This window comes from Mauremys reevesii, linkage group 3 (assembly GCF_016161935.1).
Source record: "Mauremys reevesii isolate NIE-2019 linkage group 3, ASM1616193v1, whole genome shotgun sequence".
Classification (NCBI taxonomy): domain Eukaryota; kingdom Metazoa; phylum Chordata; order Testudines; family Geoemydidae; genus Mauremys; species Mauremys reevesii.
The window spans coordinates 159,402,155-159,423,786 of NC_052625.1; the positions used below are offsets into that span (position 1 = coordinate 159,402,155).

General features: G+C 37.9%; 1 protein-coding gene across 1 annotated transcript in view; it reads left to right on the forward strand.

Moving 5' to 3' along the window:
• The window catches only part of LOC120401166 (protein eyes shut homolog), a 57,957-nt gene that overhangs the window by 22,899 nt on the left and 13,426 nt on the right, over positions 1-21,632 (forward strand). Inside the window, exon 5 of the mRNA XM_039530824.1 lies at positions 18,549-18,699. Within this exon, the coding sequence (XP_039386758.1) occupies positions 18,549-18,699 (151 nt within the window). The remainder of the gene's footprint in view (positions 1-18,548; positions 18,700-21,632) is intronic.

Sequence of the window (21,632 nt, forward strand, 5' to 3'; positions counted from 1 at the left end):
TCTGGAGGAGGATTAGGATTAGGATTATTAGGATTTTCATTTTATGACCCCAAATGAAGTGACTCTGGAAACTGGAGAAGAGTCTATTAGAGAGAGAGAGAATGTATACAAAGGGGGCGGGGGAGTAGAAGCAGATGATGATGATGATATCAGCAAAAAAGCAAAGAGAGGAAAAAACGTTATAGTTGCAAGATTCCTAGCCAAAAAAAAATAAAATCAGGTGGTGATAACCCTGTGAAAGCAGCTGACTGGATTAAAAAAAAATAGAGGCTATAGTAAGAGCAGGGGGCTGCAAGATGGGGATCTTCTATATTCATGCAGTTTTGAATTAGATTAATGGGGAAATATGATTAGTATGTGATCACAATCTTTTATTGGAATGTGTGCAGTCTGTTAGCACGTGGTCAAGAATTAAAACAAAAATATCCTGGAAATGAAAACTAAACAAGACATCATATGTATCCAGGAAATAAACTCAGTTAAAAAACTCCAAGGTATATTGCCTGTAGGCAAAACTGAAAATTAGGAAGAGGAGAAAGCTTTTGTACTTTCATAAGGGCAAGATTAAACTACATAGCAGTAGAGAACGAAGAAGTAAGCCTATAAAATAATAATGTTGAGATCCCAATGCAGAAGAGAAATATTTTTAAAGGATTTATAATTATCTGTAACCAATGTGGGAAATTAGAAAAACTCAGAGATACAAGAAACAGTGAAGAATTCTAAAACACTGCTGATGGTATACATAGCCTTAATCAGACCTGTTATTGACTTTGACTGCCACACTTTTGGGGCAGTATAACAATCAGAATTTAAACATTATATTTAATACAAGCCCAGGCACTACACATTGTGTATGGTGCATTTATTACAACACATACATGCATACTACTGGTACCTTTTAGTAAATTGTCTGTTACACTTCTGGACCTAACTTTCTGGGCCACAGTGAATGGGAACTGCAATGATGAAAGTACCAAACAAAGAGATGAGGAAATTTGATAGGTGACCTATAGCACACAATTTTAGAACTCAACATGCTGTTTGACTTAAAGTGTGGATGCAGAAGTTGAAAGACAAAGAAAAGCTGAACAAAGTCAAAACTTTTCGTCATGGGAAAATTAATTAGGGATGGAGAGTCACATGTCCAAACATGCATTAGATTTATTTTATAAACTTAAGGGTAAAAAACAGACAGTAGGTATAAAAAATGAAGTATACCAGTATATTGATGAAAAGTGGAGTTGTTTGTCTAACATATATATAGATGGGTCCAAAAAAGAAAAAAAACAAAAACAGGAAGAGTAGGGGCTGCATATTGTATATCAAAATTGGGAATTAGTACTTCTAAAAGAATAGCCAGTTATGTAACTGTCATGACAGCCAAGCTAGTAGCTATAATAGTATTAAATTGGATCTGGGATGTATGCCCAGCAGCCATGGTCATTTTTTTTTAATTCAATCTCAAGCCTGATGGCGATAAATAAGGGTGTCTCAGTAGGTAGAAGTGATTTAATCAGTGAAATTATATTTCTAATAACAGGGTTAGTACAGATGGGGATTCATGTAGCATTAAGTTGGATCCCAGCATATTGGAGTAACAGGGAATGAAATAACACACAAAGCAGCCAACAAATCTGTTAGGGACAAAAAAAGGAGGAAGGATTGACATACAAATACCCTTGAGTAAAGAGGAATTCAAAAGCTTAGTACAGAAAATTTTGAAAGAAAAATGGCAAGAAATTTTGATTAATGAAAAAAGAGGAAGATTTTTTTAAATTGTACCCTAGAGTTGAGAATAATGGCATACTTCAGGCCTGGATAGGACTAATGAAGTGGTTTTGTTTAGAATACTATCTGGCGTTTGTGGCATAACCAAAAATATTTTTTCAAATCAATAGACACAAAGATAGACTGTGTGCACTCTGTAAGGTAGAAGAAACAATCCATCATCTTTTAGGTGTACATAAGGGCTTTCATAAGAAGGGGAAAAGCTTTCTGAGAAATTCAAATTTCGTAAGAAAAATACCAGAGAAAGGGGATATTATTAAAAAAGCATTGTTACATTCCCTGATTGATATAGGACAGAGATCTTGCTCTTTAGATGGCAGGTGTGCATTGATCTTGATCATTTTGTTGGTTTCTTGCCTTAAGAAATCACCTGAACAGCTCCCTCCTATTTGCTACCCATGTAGGGTAGCCAGGTTACATCACTAGAAGATTTGATGGTAAATTGGGCTTGTTACATGTTCAGGTTCCTGCTCCTACTTAAAGTAACATAGGGTTGGCCCTACCAGTGTTTCATTCTCCAGCAGAATCTCCTAGCAGGAAATCCACTCACACTTTGCAACCCCAAAATGTGATCCATTCCATTACAGCAAAGATGAGTACTTCTGCTGCACAGCAGCAAAGCAGGACATTTAATCCAACTGAGATGCCAGTATTGGGTGGGATCAAGAAAATCAAGTAAAAACTGGGTTTGTAAACTATGGAGTAAGAAAAAAATTGAAATATAAGATTTTTAAAATAGAAAACATTTGAGGTATATTATTCAAAATATCTGTTTATATGTTATCAGTTCACTCCACTAACTTATACAGTATATTTAGAGAGTGTAATTTTGATCTTAATCTTTCCACATATAAATAGAGAAGCAGTTAGACTACGGTAATAAGTTTCCCTCCTGGCGGTAATGTCCCATATTAGTACATGTCAAAATTTGATAGTCTAAATGTCATCTTTTTATTTGGGGGGTCAAGTGTTCAAAATAAAGGAATGGGGCTTCAGAGCAATAACATTTCAAGCAAAACAATGTTTTCAGATGACACTAATTTTCTACAAGTACCTAATCTTCCCTTTTCAAGGGTTGGCAGCACTGCAGCAATAATGAGTTTACTGATGCTAGAAGTGAATCACTATATGGATAAATTTCTGAACATCTGAATTTAAGTGCTCAATCCTGACCACTGTAATTGTCACAGGGTACATAAATTGGAGATATGTGGGCCAGATACTAGAAATTAATTTTACTTTAACAGTATTTGCTACCGATAAGATCACAAACTCAAGCTAGTAAGCTCTGTGATTTTACACCTTCCTAGTTTCTTATTTAAGGGAAACTAATTTCTACCACCTGACCAAAGTTACCTGTATGCACAAAATACCAGAAATGTGTTTCTTATGCTCTCTTGCATTTATCTTAGGTATGGACAATGAACCTATCAGTTTAGTTCTAAGATGCTTTCTACAAGGAGAACAACTTCTAGCTTGTTCTTTTCCTCTATAAAATATTAGTTTATAGTGACTAAAAAGACAACTTTATTACTGTGCCCACTTTATTTTATATTGAAAAATCTAACATCGATCTGGACTATCCTAACCACAGTTTTAGAAAATTAATTATTTGGAAAACTGATTTAATAACTCCTCGTAGATCACTTGGATATGGCACTATTAAAATATATGTATATATATTTACACTAAAAAACTACTTAACGATATATCCTGAGGAAAAGACTCAGGAAAATACATATATTGTTGACAATATCTTTAGAAGATATGGAGTTTATGGATATGTAGTAGTCAGAGGGTGTTTTTATTTCAACAAATGGGGAATCTCTATTGCTTGGGAAGTAAAAAAAAATGTTTATTTTGTTTAGTTTTATTCCTGTAATGATGAAAGTTTAAAGTATAATGGAGAGGCTACACTTGGCAAAGCAGTTTTACCACTAGAAAATAAAAGTATCCTGTTTCTGAAACTCTGTTACATAAAACATGGGGAACTTACATAATACACATAATTTAATAACCTCTCTTAATCCTCCATTAAACTGGAAATAAATTTCAGTGTGCTGAGCCCTTTAACTACTAATTTACTGGAGAGATGTCTTATTTCTCACAAAGCATTCTTTTGACCTTAATATTATTTGCACAATACATATATATTGAGACAAAGCAAGAGGAGCAGGCACCCAGGGCCGGCTCCAGCATTTTTGCCGCCCCAAGCGGCGGGGAAAAAAAATGCTGCGATGGACGGCACTTTGGCAGAAGCTGTACCGCCGCTACTTCATTCTTCGGCGCAATTCGGTGGCAGGTCCTTCCCTCTGAGAGGGACTGAGGGACCTGCTGCCGAATTGCCGCCGAAGAGCCGGACGTGCAGCCCCATTGGCTGCCCCAAGCATCTGCTTGCTGCGCTGGTGCCTGGAGCCAACCCTGCAGGCACCATAAAAGAAGCTTCAGGGAAGCAAGTTTTTCATTTATTTAATAATAGCATTTCTCTCCCCCAATGGGTGTTGTGGGGATAAATACATTAAATTAGAGTGTTCCGATATTACAACAATGGGGGTCATACAAGTATCTACGGTAGATGGAATTAAATTTTTGGAGCAACATATAACAGTTCAGTTCATGTATCGTAAAGTATAGGTGTTTATTTGAACCTATGGAGCATTCCTAGATTATCTTTCTGCATATGGCCTCCTCTTCCAATAGGACCTATGACCTTCCCTCTCCTCCTTTTTCAGCTTGACTGGGCTCCGTTCCATCTCATCTTTTTGCGTGGGAGGCCCAGAGGCTCCTCTCTAGGGGCCAGATCATGAGTTTATGATCCACCCTGAATGCTGGGTATTGCATTGTTGTGTACCTTCTGCTGTGCATATGTTCCCGTTTGGGAGTTTCCCAACATAGATACACCATGGGTGCAGGACAGGGATGCAAAACCAAGGATCAGACCACTTCCCAAACACTTCCACCCACCTGCATGGGGTGTGGACATCACAGCACTGTGGAGCCTGTTTCCACACCTCTGCTGCTACTCATGATGTGGGTAGCTGGCACAGAGGGAGAAGGGCATGGCTTGAATGACTGTCTGATTAACTGGACTATCTTCTTGGTGTGGCCAAGAGCCCTTTTGAAAAATCTTCTGAGGGCTTCCAGTAGGATTTCCTCCATCCCTTCCCTGTCCTTTTTTTTTTTAATAAAAGCAGTCTGAATCCCCAAACCCAATATTGCAGGGGTTAGTGGGGAGCAAAGATCCTGGTATAACAGCTTCTTTCCACTGGGTTCCACTGCTTATATGGTCTGTTTAAAACAAAGACCACTCCATAGCTAGAAAATCCCAAAATACCTTCTGCTATTTGTAAACTCTGAAGATGCTACATTCAGGGCTAAATCTAAATTAGAGTTGGTAGGGAGTGAGGGAATGGGAGGACAAAATAATATTGGTGGACCTTCTTTTCCTCTACAACAGAAAGAGATCTGAAGATTAAACATTTCAGGATCCCTTAATTTGTTTCTAGAAATGGGAATTGGTTGTGGGAGTGCTCTCATATTTTTCAGGATCAGTTTGTCCATCTCTATGTATGGCTTTTATGAAAAAATCCTAACAAAATTAATTGAAAATATCATCCTTACTATAGGTATATTAAACCATCCAGTAAAAATTCATAGACTGTTATAGCCCTGTTACGCAATTCTATAGGATGGTTCAAAAAACCTATAGACAGGATATCAGGATATCACTCTGTCAAATATTTAGCAATTTGTTAAGTAATTTCTATAGAATCCTGTTGGTTTCATCCTTATTCAACCTTTTCCTTAAGGGTGAACAGCAGAAATTAAAATACTGAGAATTGTTTTAAAAAAATCTTAAGGTGTGTGAACAAACAGAAGCAAGCACCATGTTCATTTGCACACATTAAACTAGGTCCCCATGCAGCAGAGCATTTAAGCATGTGCTTAAATACATTCCTAATCAGCAAAAATCTTAAGACTATGCTTAAAGTACATTAAAGTCAATGTTACTTGAGCATGTGTCAAAAGTTAAGCATGTGCTAAAGTACTTTATTGAAGAGGGAGGAACCGCTGAACTGGGGTCCTAGCGATCAGGATATCCTGCATTTTTTAGATTTTGAAATGAAAGAGAAAATTGAAATTTAAATGGACTGAATGCCAGCCAGAATTAATACATTATTTTGTGTATATTTTGCCAACCTTTGCTGCTGTTTCTTCTGTATTTGTTCTGTAAATAAATCAAGAAGTACATTCTCCAAGGCTGCAGATCTGGTACCTGTCATGAGTACTAAATTCATCTAATGCATTTTCTATTAAATGAAATCAAAATGCCTGTTACTATTTTGCAAGGACCTGAACTGGCAAACCCTGAAAACGCCCATTAATTCCAATAAAAGCTCTTGCAAGGTTGAGCCCTAAGTTTGAAAAACAAGGTTTAGGTGTTTTTAATGTTAAATGTTGTTTTGCATCTGTGATGCATGGCTAGAAAGGGTTAAACATCCTGCAAAATAAATAACCCTCAAAAGACAGGTGGAGAGATAATGTTTGTATTTTGTGTGTTTGCATATGTATGAGTAGGGTCCCTGTCTATGCTGTATTCTGAAGTTCAGAGATCAAAAGAACATTCTAGCATTGAAATGAATTGTAAACACATTTCTCTCTTTGAAATGTACTGTGAATGGTGGAGGAACAAGCAAACGGTCTTATGTTAATTTGTATAGCTAAGTACCCGTGATGGACCTCCTTCAAAGTCATGCTAATTACCTTTTGAACTCCCAACCTGTCAAAAGACATGAAATTGTATAAAAGTTCCTGGGGTCCTGATTCTGTCATCTCAGATCTGCTTAGGCTTCATCAGGGGAAGTTTGAGATGCAAGGCTGAGGTCCCAGTAATGCTGGTATGCCCTGAATATGATATTTGGACATCGAACTATAACCTATGAATAATTTGCAACTACAAAGCTCACCATCTCTGCTATGAATCTGCACCTCAGTGCACCTCAGTGAATTGAATTAATGTCTTTTAACATGCTCTCTTTTGCTTTTTAATCAATTTTAGTTTAGTTAATAAGAATTGGCTGTAGCATGTATTTGGGTAAGATCTGAAACATTCATTAACCTGGGAGCTAATGTGTCCGATCCTTTGGGATTGGTAGAACCTTTTCTTTTATATGATGAAATTTACAGAAAGTTTCATCGTATTTGACATGGATATCTGGATGGAGGCCTGAGGCTAAATCACTTTAAGGGAACTGTGTTGTTTGGACTTCTGAGTAACTAGTAAGGTTTTATGCTGGCTTGGTGAATCTAAGTATTGAAATATCCACTAGCTTTATGGGGATTGGAATATCCACTAGCTTTATGGGGATTGTCTGCCCCATTTTTTGCTGTTCACCCTAATTGAGTGACCACAGGTGGCTCCCCAGTAGGGAGCATCTAACTGTTTTTTTGCAGCATCTAACAGTTTTTTCTTTATTTTACATCAGTATAATTTTTAAAATATCTTAATAAGAATTATAACCAGTCATTAAATCAAAGCTCAATAAGTGACATATGTTTTTATTTCCCATAAATAATGATTTTTTTTTCAAAAACTTCATATTAGTTGAGGGAGAATAAGCTAGTGGGTTTTTTTCTAAAATTTTAATTGAGCAAGATGGATTTAATTATACTTAATTGATCATAATAGCAGTTATTAACAACTTAATAATACCAATTAGTTTGATACTAATTGTTGTTTTATAGCCTCTTTAAGATAATAGCTTAATTAGATTATTATGCCAGATTTTCGACACAAATCACATAATAAATCTTTTCAAATTTGTGGCATCAAAGGATAAGTTTAGAATCGAAAATGTAGGAGCATCACAAGAACAATTCCTCAGTGTATAATTCGGATCCTGTTCAGAATCTTCAACTATAAGAACTGAATCATTTTGAATAATTTTCCATCATTGTTACAAAACTTTACCTTGAGTCTGTGAAAGGATTCTTTCTTCCATTCCCTCATTTGATAATGACTGACCATTCTATATTTTTGTTCCTATAAAAGTCTGTCACAAGAAGGAGAGCATGAAATGAAAAGTCACACATGTATAAAATGGGATTACTCACGCATGCCTAACCTCAGGCTTTTGTTCAAAAATGTCACCTTTTGAAGGAGATGTCAGGATATTTGATCATACTACATACAGTGGACTCAAGGTTTATAGCTGGTGTGGCTACAGAAGTCACAAGCATGAAAGTAAAAAGAACAAGGAGTACTTGTGTACGGGGAGACTTTGGCAAACCAGTAAAGTGCCTAAAACCACTATGGCTTATTGTTAAAGACAGCGTAGTCAGCAAGCTGTTAAAAGCAAGTCTCAGCTTGACCAAGGCAGGTGGGAGGGGGGTTTAGGGTGCCACCGAAAGGGCAGCTTGACCCCGCATCCTTCCTGATAAGAATTGTGTTGAAGTTGCTGATACATGTGTTTTAAAAGAGTAGGATATGCCCCAGGAATGTCTATTGAGGTCTCAAGGCTGCAAGTTCTGGAAAAACCCACACCTGGTTAATCAATAATCAGAAGGAACCTCTTGCTTGATCATTGAAACTGGTTACTTAACAAGGTTTCTTTAAGGGACATGTCATTCTATTACTAATGTATAAATAAGGGGACTCGTTTGAGAACTCTTCAGGACAGGTCTCTCCCTCTGGATGCATCTTCTGTTCCCCACCGGCAGACGGGCTGCCACTGTGCCACTCGAGAGCCACACTCAGCTTCAGTAATTATCGAGGGTTGGGGGTGTTTTACTAATCTTGTTGCGGGCGTGTGTAAGTGCTTGAGATTAGTAAAGTTTAGCTTTAAGTGAAAGCACCCTTGTGTTGTCCTTTTTGTGCCAGCCATCTATCGGTTGGATGGCCGTGTCTCCCCTGATTTATTTCCTGACACCTCCTTGCACAGAGTAAAAGTTACCAAGAGCTTCGGGTAGGCTTTGGGTTGGGTAACACTTGTGGCACCTTAGAGACTAACAAATTTATTTAAGCGTGTTCAAGTAACATTGACTTTAATGTACCTTAAGCATGTTCTTAAGTTTTTTTGCTGATTAGGAATGTATTTAAGGTGCCACAGGTATTCCTTATTCTTTTTGCTGATACAGACTAAAACGGCTACCACTCAGAAACCTGTAAGCATGAAAGTGATATTGAAGAGAACATGGAAGGGATAGGGAATACAGAAAAGAGTTAGGCTTGAGATGCAGTGTTGTTATAGATTGCAACATTCCCAAAGTTTTAGTAGCTTCGGGTCAATCTTTCTTCAAGTAGTGTCCTTGTGGGTGCTCCACTTCAGATGCACCTGTGCCCTGCACTTTTGATCAGAGATTTTTGGTAATAGTGCCCATTCATCCCATGCATACACTCCACACATCCTCATGCAGTGTGGCGAGGCTAGATGGATCTGCCCTCAGTCCTTCTCAACTAGGGTGACCAGATGTCCTGATTTTATAGGGGCAGTCCCGATTTTTGGGTCTCTTTCTTATATAGGCTCCTATTACCCTCCACCCCCATCCCGATTTTTCACACTTCCTGTCTGGTCACCCTATTCTCAACTGGCTTTGGCCTGAGATGGAGTCTGCAACGTGTGCCTGTTCTCTATTTAGCATAGAGAGTTAGTTTATACTTACTTACCTTTTAGTTTTGTTTTTTTCTTTCTTTCTTTTCTGTCCCCTCAATGCCTCCCCCCTCCCCAAAATTAAAAAATATCTTTTGATTCTTAGATATTATTAGATAGTTTAGAACTTCCCCTTCTTGGGGTTGTCTCTTTTGTTATTTTTCCTTGGGAATGCCAGAGACCCCAAGATTGAAGAGGTGCCTCTTCTGCCATGAGGCTATTCTGATCAGTGACAGGCATTCCTAGAGCCTCTGCTGTTTGTGTGATACCCATATTTCTAGTATGTGCAAGATCTGCACATCCTTCAAGGGCAGATCCTGAGGGGAAAAAAACAGGGGGGGGAGATCAAGGTTACACTTTTAATGATGGAGCAAGCCTTAGGTCCAGCTTTGGATCCAGGGGCAGAGGACCCCCTCCCCTCCATAGATAGACCTACCAGTACCACTAATGCCCCGTCTCAGTCACTGGAGACCTCTAGAGAGATAAGCAGTATCATGGCACCAAGTGCTTCTGTGTCACCAAAGTCTTTATCTCAGTGGTGGGCAACCTGCAGCCCATGGGCTGCACCGGTCCATTAGGGTAATCCACTGGCAGGCTGTGAGACAGTTTGATTACATTGACCGTCCTCAGGCATGGCTGCTCATAGCTCCGAGTGGCCGCAGTTCGCCATTCCCAGCTAATTGGAGTTGTGGGGCCATGCTGGCCGCTGCTTCCCGCAGCTCCCATTGGCTGGGAATGGTGAACCGTGGTCACTGGGAGCTGCGGGCAGCCATGTCTGGGGACGGTCAATGGAAACAAACTGTCATGCAGCTCACTAGTAGGGAGGGATAGCTCAGTGGTTTGAGCATTGGCCTGCTAAACCCAGCGTTGTGAGTTCAATCCTTGCGGGGGCCGCTTAGGGATCTGGGGCAAAAATCAGTACTTGGTCCTGCTAGTGAAGGCAGGGGGCTGGACTCAATGACCTTTCAAGGTCCCTTCCAGTTCTAGGAGATTGGTATATCTCCTATTATTATTATTATACTACCGCAGCCCACAGGCTGCAGGTTGATCACCATTGTTTTATCTGCATGTACCTCTAAACAGAAGGCGGTAGGGAGGAGTAAATCTCCAAAAGGATCTTGGTCATTGACTCACAAGTGGGCTATGGAGACCTCTGATCCCAAGGGGAGCTTCATGCAGGCTCCAAGTGATGCCAGTATTCCATAGGCAAAGCAGAAACTCAGTCACACTTGGTTACTGACCCTGACTGGCAAAGATATGGGTGAAAAGAGTTATAAACCCATCCAGGAACAACTTTCAGTACCAATATCTAAGAAGTAAACTGTTCTGAAGACCAATAGACCTTATGTGATACCAAGGGAGTCAGAGTTGATTCACTCACAGGCCAAATGTCAATACCAAAGCCATCTTCCACAGTACCGCAAGAGTTCAGATAACCTAAGGTCTTGATAGTCTTTTTAGAGACAGAGTGTCCCATATTGAGTGCTGAGGAGGGAAACAGAGAAGGACTCAGTCTCTTCAACCTTCTTTACTACCACCCATGCCAGAGGAAGAAATCTTTGAGAGGCAAGAAACAAGGACAGAAAAGGTGGTGAGACCTCTTAAGAATATTTTCTCCTCTTCATCTGATGAAACTGTCATGCTTCCACCATCTTCTATGGCAGATGACTTCAGACAGTTTCAGAAACTGATTCAATGAATTACTGACATGCTTCAGGATCCCTTAGAGAAGATTCAGAAGTTCCACCACAAACTCCTAGATGTCTTATCATTGATGAGAGTTGCCATTCCAGTGAATGAAGCTCTTATGGAGCCTACTAAGCCTACTAAGCTCTGTTTGTCAAACCCCAGTTATGACACTGCCTACCTGTAAGAGAGTGGATAAAAAGTAGTATGTTCCCGGTGGGGAGTTAGAATAGAAACTCAATCACCCATCTCCAAACTCTCTAGTGGTAGAGGCTATTAAAGAAAGAGACAGACAACTTAGCTCTAAGTCCACCTCCTACAGCAAGGACCACAAAAGGTTTGATCTTTTAGACCACAAATCCTATGACATTTCTTCAAGTAGTGTCCCTATGGGTGTTGTGCTCTAGGTGAACTTGTGCCTCCTGCATCTTTGATCAGAGATTGCGCTTAGCAGTGTCCATTTGACCTGTGCATGCATGTTACTCAGTCTTGTGCTCCATGCTGTTATATAGCACTGCATGGACGAATGTTTAGCATATTTGGCACATAAATACCTCGCAACACTGGCTACAAAAGGGACATGCAAATTCCTGTTCTCACTTTCAGGTGACATTGTAAATAAGAAGCAGGCAACAGTATCTCCCATAAATGTAAACAAGTTTGTTTGTCTTAGTGATTGGCTGAATAAGAAGTAGGATTGAGTGAACTTGTAGGCTCTAAAGTTTTACACTGGGTTTTTTTTGAGAGAAGTTATGTAACAAAAAAAATCTACTTTTTTAAGTTGCAGTTTCATGATAAAGTACATACTACAGTACTTGTATGAAGTGAATTGAAAAATACTGTTTCTTTTATCAATTTTTTACAGTGCAAATATTTGTAATAAAAAATAATAATAGAAAGTGAGCATTCAACACTTTGTATTCTGTGTTGTGATTGAAATCAATACATTTGAAAATGTAGAAAAACATCTAACAATATTTATAATACATTTCAGTTGGTATTCTATTATTGTTTACGAGTGCAACTAAAACAGCGATTAATCACAATTAATTGTGTTGTTTATTGTGTGAGTTAACTGCAATTAATTGACAGCCTCAAACTTTATATATACTATTTTATATATAGCTTTTAGATATATAGTTTCTCCCCTCCTGAGAGTTTTGACTTTACTGGGAGGGCATGCAAGGTTTTCTTGCTTTCAAGTGTTGCCTGTCATGTTGGGAGGAAATCCTTGTGAGTGACAGACACCAGTGCATACATTGCCTTGAGGAACCGCATATTTCCCAAAAATACAGCTTTTGTCTGGCATTAATGTCTAAAGCCAGAAAAAACAAGAAGCTCAAAACTTCAACCTCATGATGGAGAGCTTACTGCACCCTGTTGGAATTCCAGATGTGAAAATGAGGCAATCAGATACACTCATTTTTTTCCTCCTTGCTCACCCAACTAAGGCAAGATTCCTGCAAGCTTTGTCAAATATCTTCCCACAATCAGATACCCTACTCCTAGGTGATTCTTGTCCTTAATGGCTTTATGAAACATCCATTTGAGCCACTAGCTCCATGTTCATTATTAGATTTATCTATGACATTACACCCTGGTCTCTGTGGCAAGATCAGATGCACGTGTGGGCAACACAATTCTCTCTTCTGTATTGAACTTTGCTCCAAACCTCCCACTTTAGGGGAATACTGCTTGGAAGTCACCTGAAGTGGAGCACAGTCCACAGGGACTCTACTTGAAGAAGAAAGAGAGGTTATTTGCCTTGTGCAGTCACTGAAGTTCTTCAGGATGTGTGACACTGTGGGTGCTCCACTGCCTTCCCTCCTTCCTCTCTGCTTTGGAGTCACCTTTATGGGGCTTTATGGTGGAGAGGGAACTGAGCACAGTTCACCCATGCAACCCCATATAGCCCAGGTGTGAGGCATGAGGATGTGTGGTGCCTATGCATGGGCTGAATGGGCACCCCTATGAAAAATCTCTGATCACAGGCACAGGGCACTGGCACACTCAGAATGGAGCACCCATAGGGGGACACATCTTGAAGAACTCCAGTTACTGTACAAGGTGAGTAATCTATCCTTACTTCCACCTTTTACAGAAAAGGTGCCAGCTTTGAAGTTCAAATCTGGATCTGAACTTTGCCAATGCTCAAGTGTGTTTGAATCCAGGGTTTCAATGGTGTCCAACTCTACTGTAAATATGACTTTTTTCTTAAATTTCAGAGGCCAAACATTGTCTGAATTCATTGAAATTTAGGATCTTTCCCTTGGTTTTATTTATTTATTTTTCAAATGCTGTAAATATTCAGTGTAGTAGGACATCAACTACTAGAAAACTCACAGCTTTTAGTTTACTGTTTAAGTTAGGTATGCAATAATTTCAAGGCACAAAATAGTCTTTCTTGGGACAAACACAAGACTATTAACATATGTATTCACCTTAAATACATATGTATTCATTCCTGGGAATAAAAAAACAAAAACAATCTCCTTTCTGTCCCCTTCTGTAATGATTTTTTTGTGTGACAACTTATGGTTAACTCTCCATGGGATAGTTTATAGTGTCTCAACAAAAAAATAGCTAAGGAAAAAATCAGCCCCTTCCCCTTCTTGCTTAATAGAAGGATTCTTAATTTTCCAACATAAAATTTCATGCTTACAATAAATATTCAACAAGGAGATTGTTTATAATGATAAAATCAAAAGTGAAATTGTTGGAGACAAGTTAAGTTTCAGTCTTCTTTTTGGATCAGTGGTTTTCTTTTCATTCAGGAAGACCAGATACTTGAGAGAATCCTGATTCCCAGCCTTACTGACATTTGATAAATCTAGAAAATGAAATGTTTGCTTTATTACTTTTTACCATATTGCCACAATCCAATGCACATTATTTAATCATTGCTAATAAATGTTAAGAAGTATGGGGACACAACATGCAATGATTTGAAATTTATGCAAATATTATTGTAATATTAAGAAACCCTTATCCCTGTATATCAAATAGTTGTCTGACCTTTCCATAACTTCCAACCTGAATGGCTTTGGGCAATGGATTTAATTCTACTTAGACATAACTCATCTTCAAGGTTGTAATTAATAGGTCAGTATTTAATGATTACATTTATGCAAGCACAAATTATGAATCTGAACAATTACTGCTAGGTTGGGCTGAGGCACAATTACCAGTAGTTTAACCATCAGAAGTTCTTTTCTGTATGCATTTCTACATTTATAATTATGCAGAAATCCTCATCTTCTCCCTTGACCTTTAAAGCACCTTATGTGCTGATTGTAGAAAAAGTATTTTAAATGCTTGATGGAAAATTTGTACAGTGCATATATATTCAGGCAATTGTATCATCTGCAAATGCTAAACAATAATGTTTTAAGGTTGTTATTTTAATTTGGTCAGTCCGTATTAGATTCAATCAAGCACAATCAAAAGATACATGGCTGACACATGAACAAGCATAAGGTGAAACAAGTGCGCAATGTTGAATTGCAAGAGTTTGGTCTCTTAATATAAAGTTCTAGTTAAGTTTTAAAATATGATATTTGCATATGCAAAAACAATATCTCTCCTTATATAATGGTGATTTACATTGGTGATTTGCAAAAGTGCATGTATAGACTATTATGAAAATTATCAGCTGTGAATGTCATTTACAATTCTAGAGTTTGCTGCTCAAAAATATGTGAAGAAATGATAATAAAAAGTTATGAGGGCAGCTTCCATTCCTTCAGCACAGCTGTAGATGAATAAAAAACTCAAATAAATTCGCTTTCATATATTGCAGGAAAAATGCTTCCCATTTTCAAAGAAAGGCGGGGTGAAAGTAAGTCGGTACGGGCTGGTACAGCATGCCAGTAAAAAGTGGCCCCCACAGCGTTTTAACATCATTGCCCCTTTTTCCCCCCCGGCTGCCGATGTGGCCAAGTAGCTACCCCGTGGCCATGATTTAAAAGGTCCCAGGGCTCCAGCTACTGCTACCATGGCAGCGGCCAGTGCTCTGGGCCCTTTAAATTGCCGGTGGAGCCCCAGTTGTCGCTGGCCAGACAGTGTGGATGGGCTGGCTGGGGGACACTGACCTCCAACCCCACCCCTTATGCCTGAGGCCCCACCCCTTACACCCGAGGCCACGCCCCTTCTGGGGGCCGGAGCCAGCCTCCATACCGGTAAGTGCTTAATGTTACTTTCACCCCTGAAGAAAGGGAAAAACTTTAGACATCTAAGTATCAGATTATCTTAAAAATATATATATCTACAGATCCCTGCTCTGGGACACACACATCCAAAATGCCACACTGGGATCAAACCTAATAGAAATACTTGAATGTTGACAAGAGAGACAAGGTGGGTGAGGTAATATCTTTTATTGAACCAACTTCTGTTGGTGAGAGAGAGAACTTTCAAGCTACACAGAGCAACATAAAAAAAAAACAGGAGTACTTGTGGCACCTTAAAGACTAACAAATTTATTTTAGCATGAGCTTTCGTGAGCTGCAGCTCACTTCTTCGGATGCATAGAATGGAACACACAGACAGGGGATATTTATACATACAGAGAACATGAAAAGGTGGAAGTATGCATACCAACAGGCAGAGTCTAATCAATTGAGATGAGCTATCCTTAGCAGGAGGAAAAAAACTTTTTGAAGTGATAATTAAGATTGAATCTATTTCCCTATGTTAAGTTCTCCTCACACCTTCTATGGGCCATCTTAATTATCACTTCAAAAAGTTTTTTTCCTCCTGCTAAGGATAGCTCATCTCAATTGATTAGACTCTGCCTGTTGGTATGCATACTTCCACCTTTTCATGTTCTCTGTATGTATAAATATCCCCTGTCTGTGTGTTCCATTCTATGCATCCGAAGAAGTGAGCTGCAGCTCACGAAAGCTCATGCTAAAATAAATTTGTTAGTCTTTAAGGTGCCACAAGTACTCCTGTTTTGTTTTTGGGTTTTTTTTGCAGATACAGACTAACACGGCTGCTACTCTGAAACAAAGCAACATGGTCACTTGGAACTGTTAGCAAAACTATCATGGTGCATAAGCAAGAAACACTGCCAGCAGACTTTGTAGTATGCAAGTGACTAGTATGGTGTGTGTGTGTGTGTGTGTATCCTTGTGCATGTGTGTGTGCAAAATCCCTACAGAATTTCTGCAAAAATCATCTTTCACTTAATAGCTTTGACTACAATTTTCTCCTGCCTCTTCTCTCTAACTTTGGCTATTAGAATGCTTCTAATATTTGATTAGAAAAGTCTGAAGGCAAAAACCTATGAGGTCAAATTGAAACAAAGAACTATTGCAGCATTTTTTCCTTTGGACCTCTAAAGAGGTGAGTTCAGGATTAGATTAAAACACTATCCTGGGTCCTATTTGAATATTTTAATGGGGATAATTACATAATGTGTAATCTTGGTAGCACTAGGCGTGTCCAACACAATTAATACAGTTATGATCTTCTACAAAGAATGTGCTGCTGTATTCATTTCCCCATTGATATGCAGCAGCAGGTACAAGTCACATGATTCATATAACTTATTGTTTCTAAATGCAAAATAATTATTGTATAATGAAAATAGAATGTTCGTAATTACTACATGTATGCCTTCTGCACCTTTACAATGCTAAAGAAGACATTCAGTGATTCAATCTAATAAGTGTTCTACCAGTTTTTTCAGGGAACTATAGTTTGAACCCATATATTCAAGTAAATGGCATAAATCCTGCTGGAATAATTAAACCATTTCATTCTTTAAAAATGAAAATATGAGAGGATTTAAAATGTCAGACTTTAACTATGCAGTACAAGCTTCAATTGTATTTCACCAGAATAACAGAAAAAAGCTAAATTTCATGGAAATGCCTTAAATAATAATTGAATGAGGAGGGCATCATTTCCACCATTTTTAAATACTATTTCAGAGAATTTAACAAAGAATGATATCTCTTCTATCTAATTCTAGTCAACAAGTTGGCTTTATGGACAGAACAAACAAACTAGGAAGGATATCATTCTCTGTTAAACCTGAGACCTTATTGTTTTCTTCCTGCTACATTCTAAAGGACGTTTATATAGTGTGGAAAAAGTATTTTGCTTGTGAAAGTGTTTAGAATGTAGTCCCTTCTGTTTAAATGCAATAAGTGTGTTGGTATGATTAAAGATTTCATGAAAGGGGTACAAACAAAATTATGCAGAAAATAAACATACACCACTGTCTACAAATGGTGCTAATGTGCTAATGCTTTTGCTCCCACTGAAATAATTGGCAAAGTAAGACCCTTCTTGGAGAATTTAATTGTGTGTTTCTGTGATTGGGAGAAGGAAGAAAATAAAAAAGACTGGCTTTCATGATCGATGTGTCACCAATCAAGGCTTCTGCAGCTAGCTCTGTTACCTAAGATTAACTGAATTTGTGTATTTATCCATAGTATCCTAGTTAAATTACATAGGTAGCTTCTGCTTTTGATTTTGTTCATTTGCTGCATACCTTCCTGTCACAGCTGTAGCATGAAGATCTTTGAATCATATTAATCAGCCAACTGGCCAAACTTTAGTGCTTTGGTCTGGCTCTTAAAGAGAACTCTACATTCCTGCTGTGCAGAGAAAAGGATGGGCAGAATGAAATTCCAGACTGAGAAGGCTGTTGCCTGAATTTAATATTTCTGCATTGTGCTTCCTTTCATGAAGGCAAAATGTTTGCTGCTGGTTGGTTAAAGGAACATAAATTAATGTTCTATTATTAAAAGAAAGAAGAAAAACTAAGTATTGTACTAAGTATTTACAGTTAACAATTTGTTCCTAACTCTGCCTCTTATCTAAATTGAAGTCAGCACCAAATGCTGCACTGATATACAACTTGTGCAACCACATTAAACATATATATAGCAATTACAGGGCCCAATCTTGTAGCTTTAACACATAAGAAAGGTGTTCTTGTAAATAAATATCACAGGATTTGGCACAAAGTCTTTAAAATAAACCTATTTTTGTTGGCTTTTTGGTCTTGTATCCTCCCTCCTGCCCCCAACATATCCCAGGAAATTTACTGTTTAAAACATAGTAGATCAAGAGAATCACTTTTTTCCTCCACATCAAAATCTTACTTATTACTGTTAAAAAAATCTGATTTGTTATTCATTAATTTCAGTTGGTTTCTTCTGCCCCTTCTCTCCACCCTGACCAATTATACATTGAGTTTTACATTACAACTTCATTTTTATGGAGCTCGGACCCTAGAGACATGCCAGTTTATAGCTTGTTGATCAAAAGCCTTCTGTTATGTTTATTGGCTTTAATATAAGATGTGCTATCTCTTTGATTTAGTAATAGCCTAATTAATTTGTCAGACAGGCAGTAATGTGAAGTATGGTATGGTTGTAAAATGTTGCTTTTTCTAAATTTATGCAGGCAAGACATGATACCATGTGATGCTGAAGTGACTGTCCTGGGTATTTCTGCGAAGATAAGCATGCCTACCAATCTCTGGTCCAGTACAGTTTGGCTTGAGACAGGTCCTGTATTTATAGGTGGTTTGCCTCATCGCTATGCAAAAAAACAGGTATTCTCTCTCTCATTTTTCTTTTCTTTTTTAAGGGAGAATGTAATGTACTGTCTTGTGAGGAGTAATTCTAAGCACATACATAGCATGGGTTCAACACTATTTTTGCAGTGGAACTCCAGGAGACTGAATTGTTCCCTGGAATAGCATATTTGCTACTGATTCATTCCTCATTCCTGTCAAAAAGGTTTAGTCTAAAACTAAATACTGTTGTGTAAACACGCTTTTAGCGTTGTAAATTATTCATAAAAGTACACTTTAAAAATGTTGGTTTCACTATTGCCAGGTTCTGACTCAAGCGAAATATGCACTTATTTCTTGAAGTGGAGGATTTTTTTCCCAGTCATTTTGTTTTCTGAGTGAATTTCTCAGGAAATACTGGACAAGTTCATTAATTTTAACTATGAGCAAATGAACAGTTTTGGCAATGTTTACACTAATTTTACTTTTTTTGTTCAACATAAACACCATTCATCACACCCAGCGTTCATTCTACTGGAGTGTTTCATCTGATAACTACAGATCAAATTGCATTTGATATAGCAATATGTCTTTAACCAATACTTTGTAGTAATAAGACTGTTTTTATCACAACAGTCAAAACAAGGATATTTCATATGTCCCAAAATAAATAAAAGAGAGACTAAAGAAGCTCAGTCTATTTGGGTTTACCCAAAAAAAGGTTAAGAGGTGAATTGTTCATGGTCTATAACTTAAGTACCCGCAGGAGGAGAAGATTTCTGATAACAGAGGACTAATAGACCTATGCATAGCAAGATCCAGTGACTGGAAGCTGAAGCCTGATAAAGTAAGACTAGAAATAAGGCACACATTTCTAACTGTGAGAGTAATTAAACATTGAATAAATTTATCTATGGATGTGGTGGATTCTCCATCAGTTCAAGTCTTAAATCAAGACTTGATATCTTTCTAAAAGAAATGCTCTTGTTCAACAAGTTATTATGGACTAGATGAAGGAATTAGTGGGTAAAATTTTATAACTTGTGTTATGTAGGAGATCAGACTAGATCACAGTGGACCCTTCTGGCCATACATTCCATTAAGTTATTAACCTCTGTGATGGAGCAAGGCCGGATGGCTACAGGAAAGTACTGAGGAGCAGGTATGTTAGCTCCAGTACTTTAAATTGGGTGCTGGTATTAAAATATCCACTTTTCAAGAATTAAAATGTGTTACTCTTAATCTTGAAAGTGCATTACAACTTTTGTTTATCCTCCTAGTAAAGGTATTAATCTAACCAATTACTCAGGACATAACAAGCATCACTTGTTGACGATTATCCAGAAAAAAAGTTGTGTCAATGTTAGTACATGGCTCCTCCTTGAAACACAGCTGCAATTTGTCATCAGTGTAGGATGAATCAGACTCTCATTTCTTTAACTGACTCTTTTTTCTTGGTTATGCCAAATGAGGGTAAAGATAATGTGAGGTGTAGAAAGGGAGACAGTTCATGTGCAGAAGGGGAACTGATGAATTGAGCACAGGTTTGAATGATTTAACTGCTTAGCTCCTTGCTTTTTATAGGTAGCTTTGGTGGGATATGTGACTAACAATCTTAAACTAACAAATTGGACGATGAGTAGCTGAGAGAGAGAGAGAGAGAGAGAGAGAGAGAAAGAAAGAATTCTCCCTTTGGTGATATAGAGAGGTGGATGGAAGGCTTGACAGCAGAAGTAGGTATTGAAACCCTATGCTTTAGTAAGACTGTAGTCCTACATTTGGGGATTATTTCTCACAAAATGGCAAATTTTATATTGTTATGGCTCCCTCTCATGCTGCCCCTACTAACCTTGTATTGGTGCTTGAGGTGCCAGAGAAAAGGCAAAGCAGGAAGTTTATAAATAGCTGACTCTAAGAGCCTCATCCTGCTGTCCTTACTCAAACAAAACTCCCATTCATTTCAGTAGATTTTTTTTTCCTGAACTAGGATTATAGGACCTGGTTCTTGATTTAGATTTGTCTTGCCTTCAAAAAGATAAGCAATGTAGGATTTAAATACCTTTATCTCTATGTTAGATTTTTGAGCTGGCCATGAAGGCTGTTTTATGACCATTGCAAAAATCAGTTTGGGAATACAATCAAAACTGCACAGAGAAAAATGATATTTTAAATCATAAATTGAAATTAATAATGTCTTTCTGAAATTGGAAGATATGTTGGTGTAATTACTTCCATGCTATCTTAAGTATCTTTAATAGTTTACTATACTGTGTTCAATTGCAGAGAATGCAAGATCAGTACATTTGAAGGAGATTAAATGTTGTTGTCAAATACTCACACTAAGAGTTGATTGCATTAGTCGTGTTATTTGTGCTGCTATAATTGCTGCAGTGATTTATATTTCTGGGCTTACTATTATTATAGCACTGAATATCTTAACTGTCATTACTTCAGATTCCTTCTCTGCATAAAAGTTCAGTGTTAAATTTCATGAGCACCAAATACATAAAGCTTTCATAAGAAAGGAATATTTAGGTGCCAGACGAGCAACTTTCCAAACAAAATGAGAAAATGGGAAGTGTTGTTATCCCATTTTACAGATGGGGAAACCGAGATAGAATATAAATGGCTTTTCCAAGAGTGTTGGTGTCGCAGCTAAGATTAGAACTCAAGCATTTTTGGTTCTTAATCCATTGGTCAGACCAATAGATCAGACTGTGGTATAGGTGTCTGTATCTGCTTATGGCTTACAATATACTGGTATGTTTTTAACAGTGAAGGAAATATACTGTAATATCACAAATATATGCTGCTGTAAAACGACCCATGTATTTTCAGAGAATTCTAATAAATTTCTGTATGCCATTTAAAAATATGCTTTAAGCATACTCCCTTATGCCAAATTGTTAAAATATATAGGGACGCCTTCTTCCTTCTACTCTGGCTTTCCTCTGCTTTAACTCTACTGAATT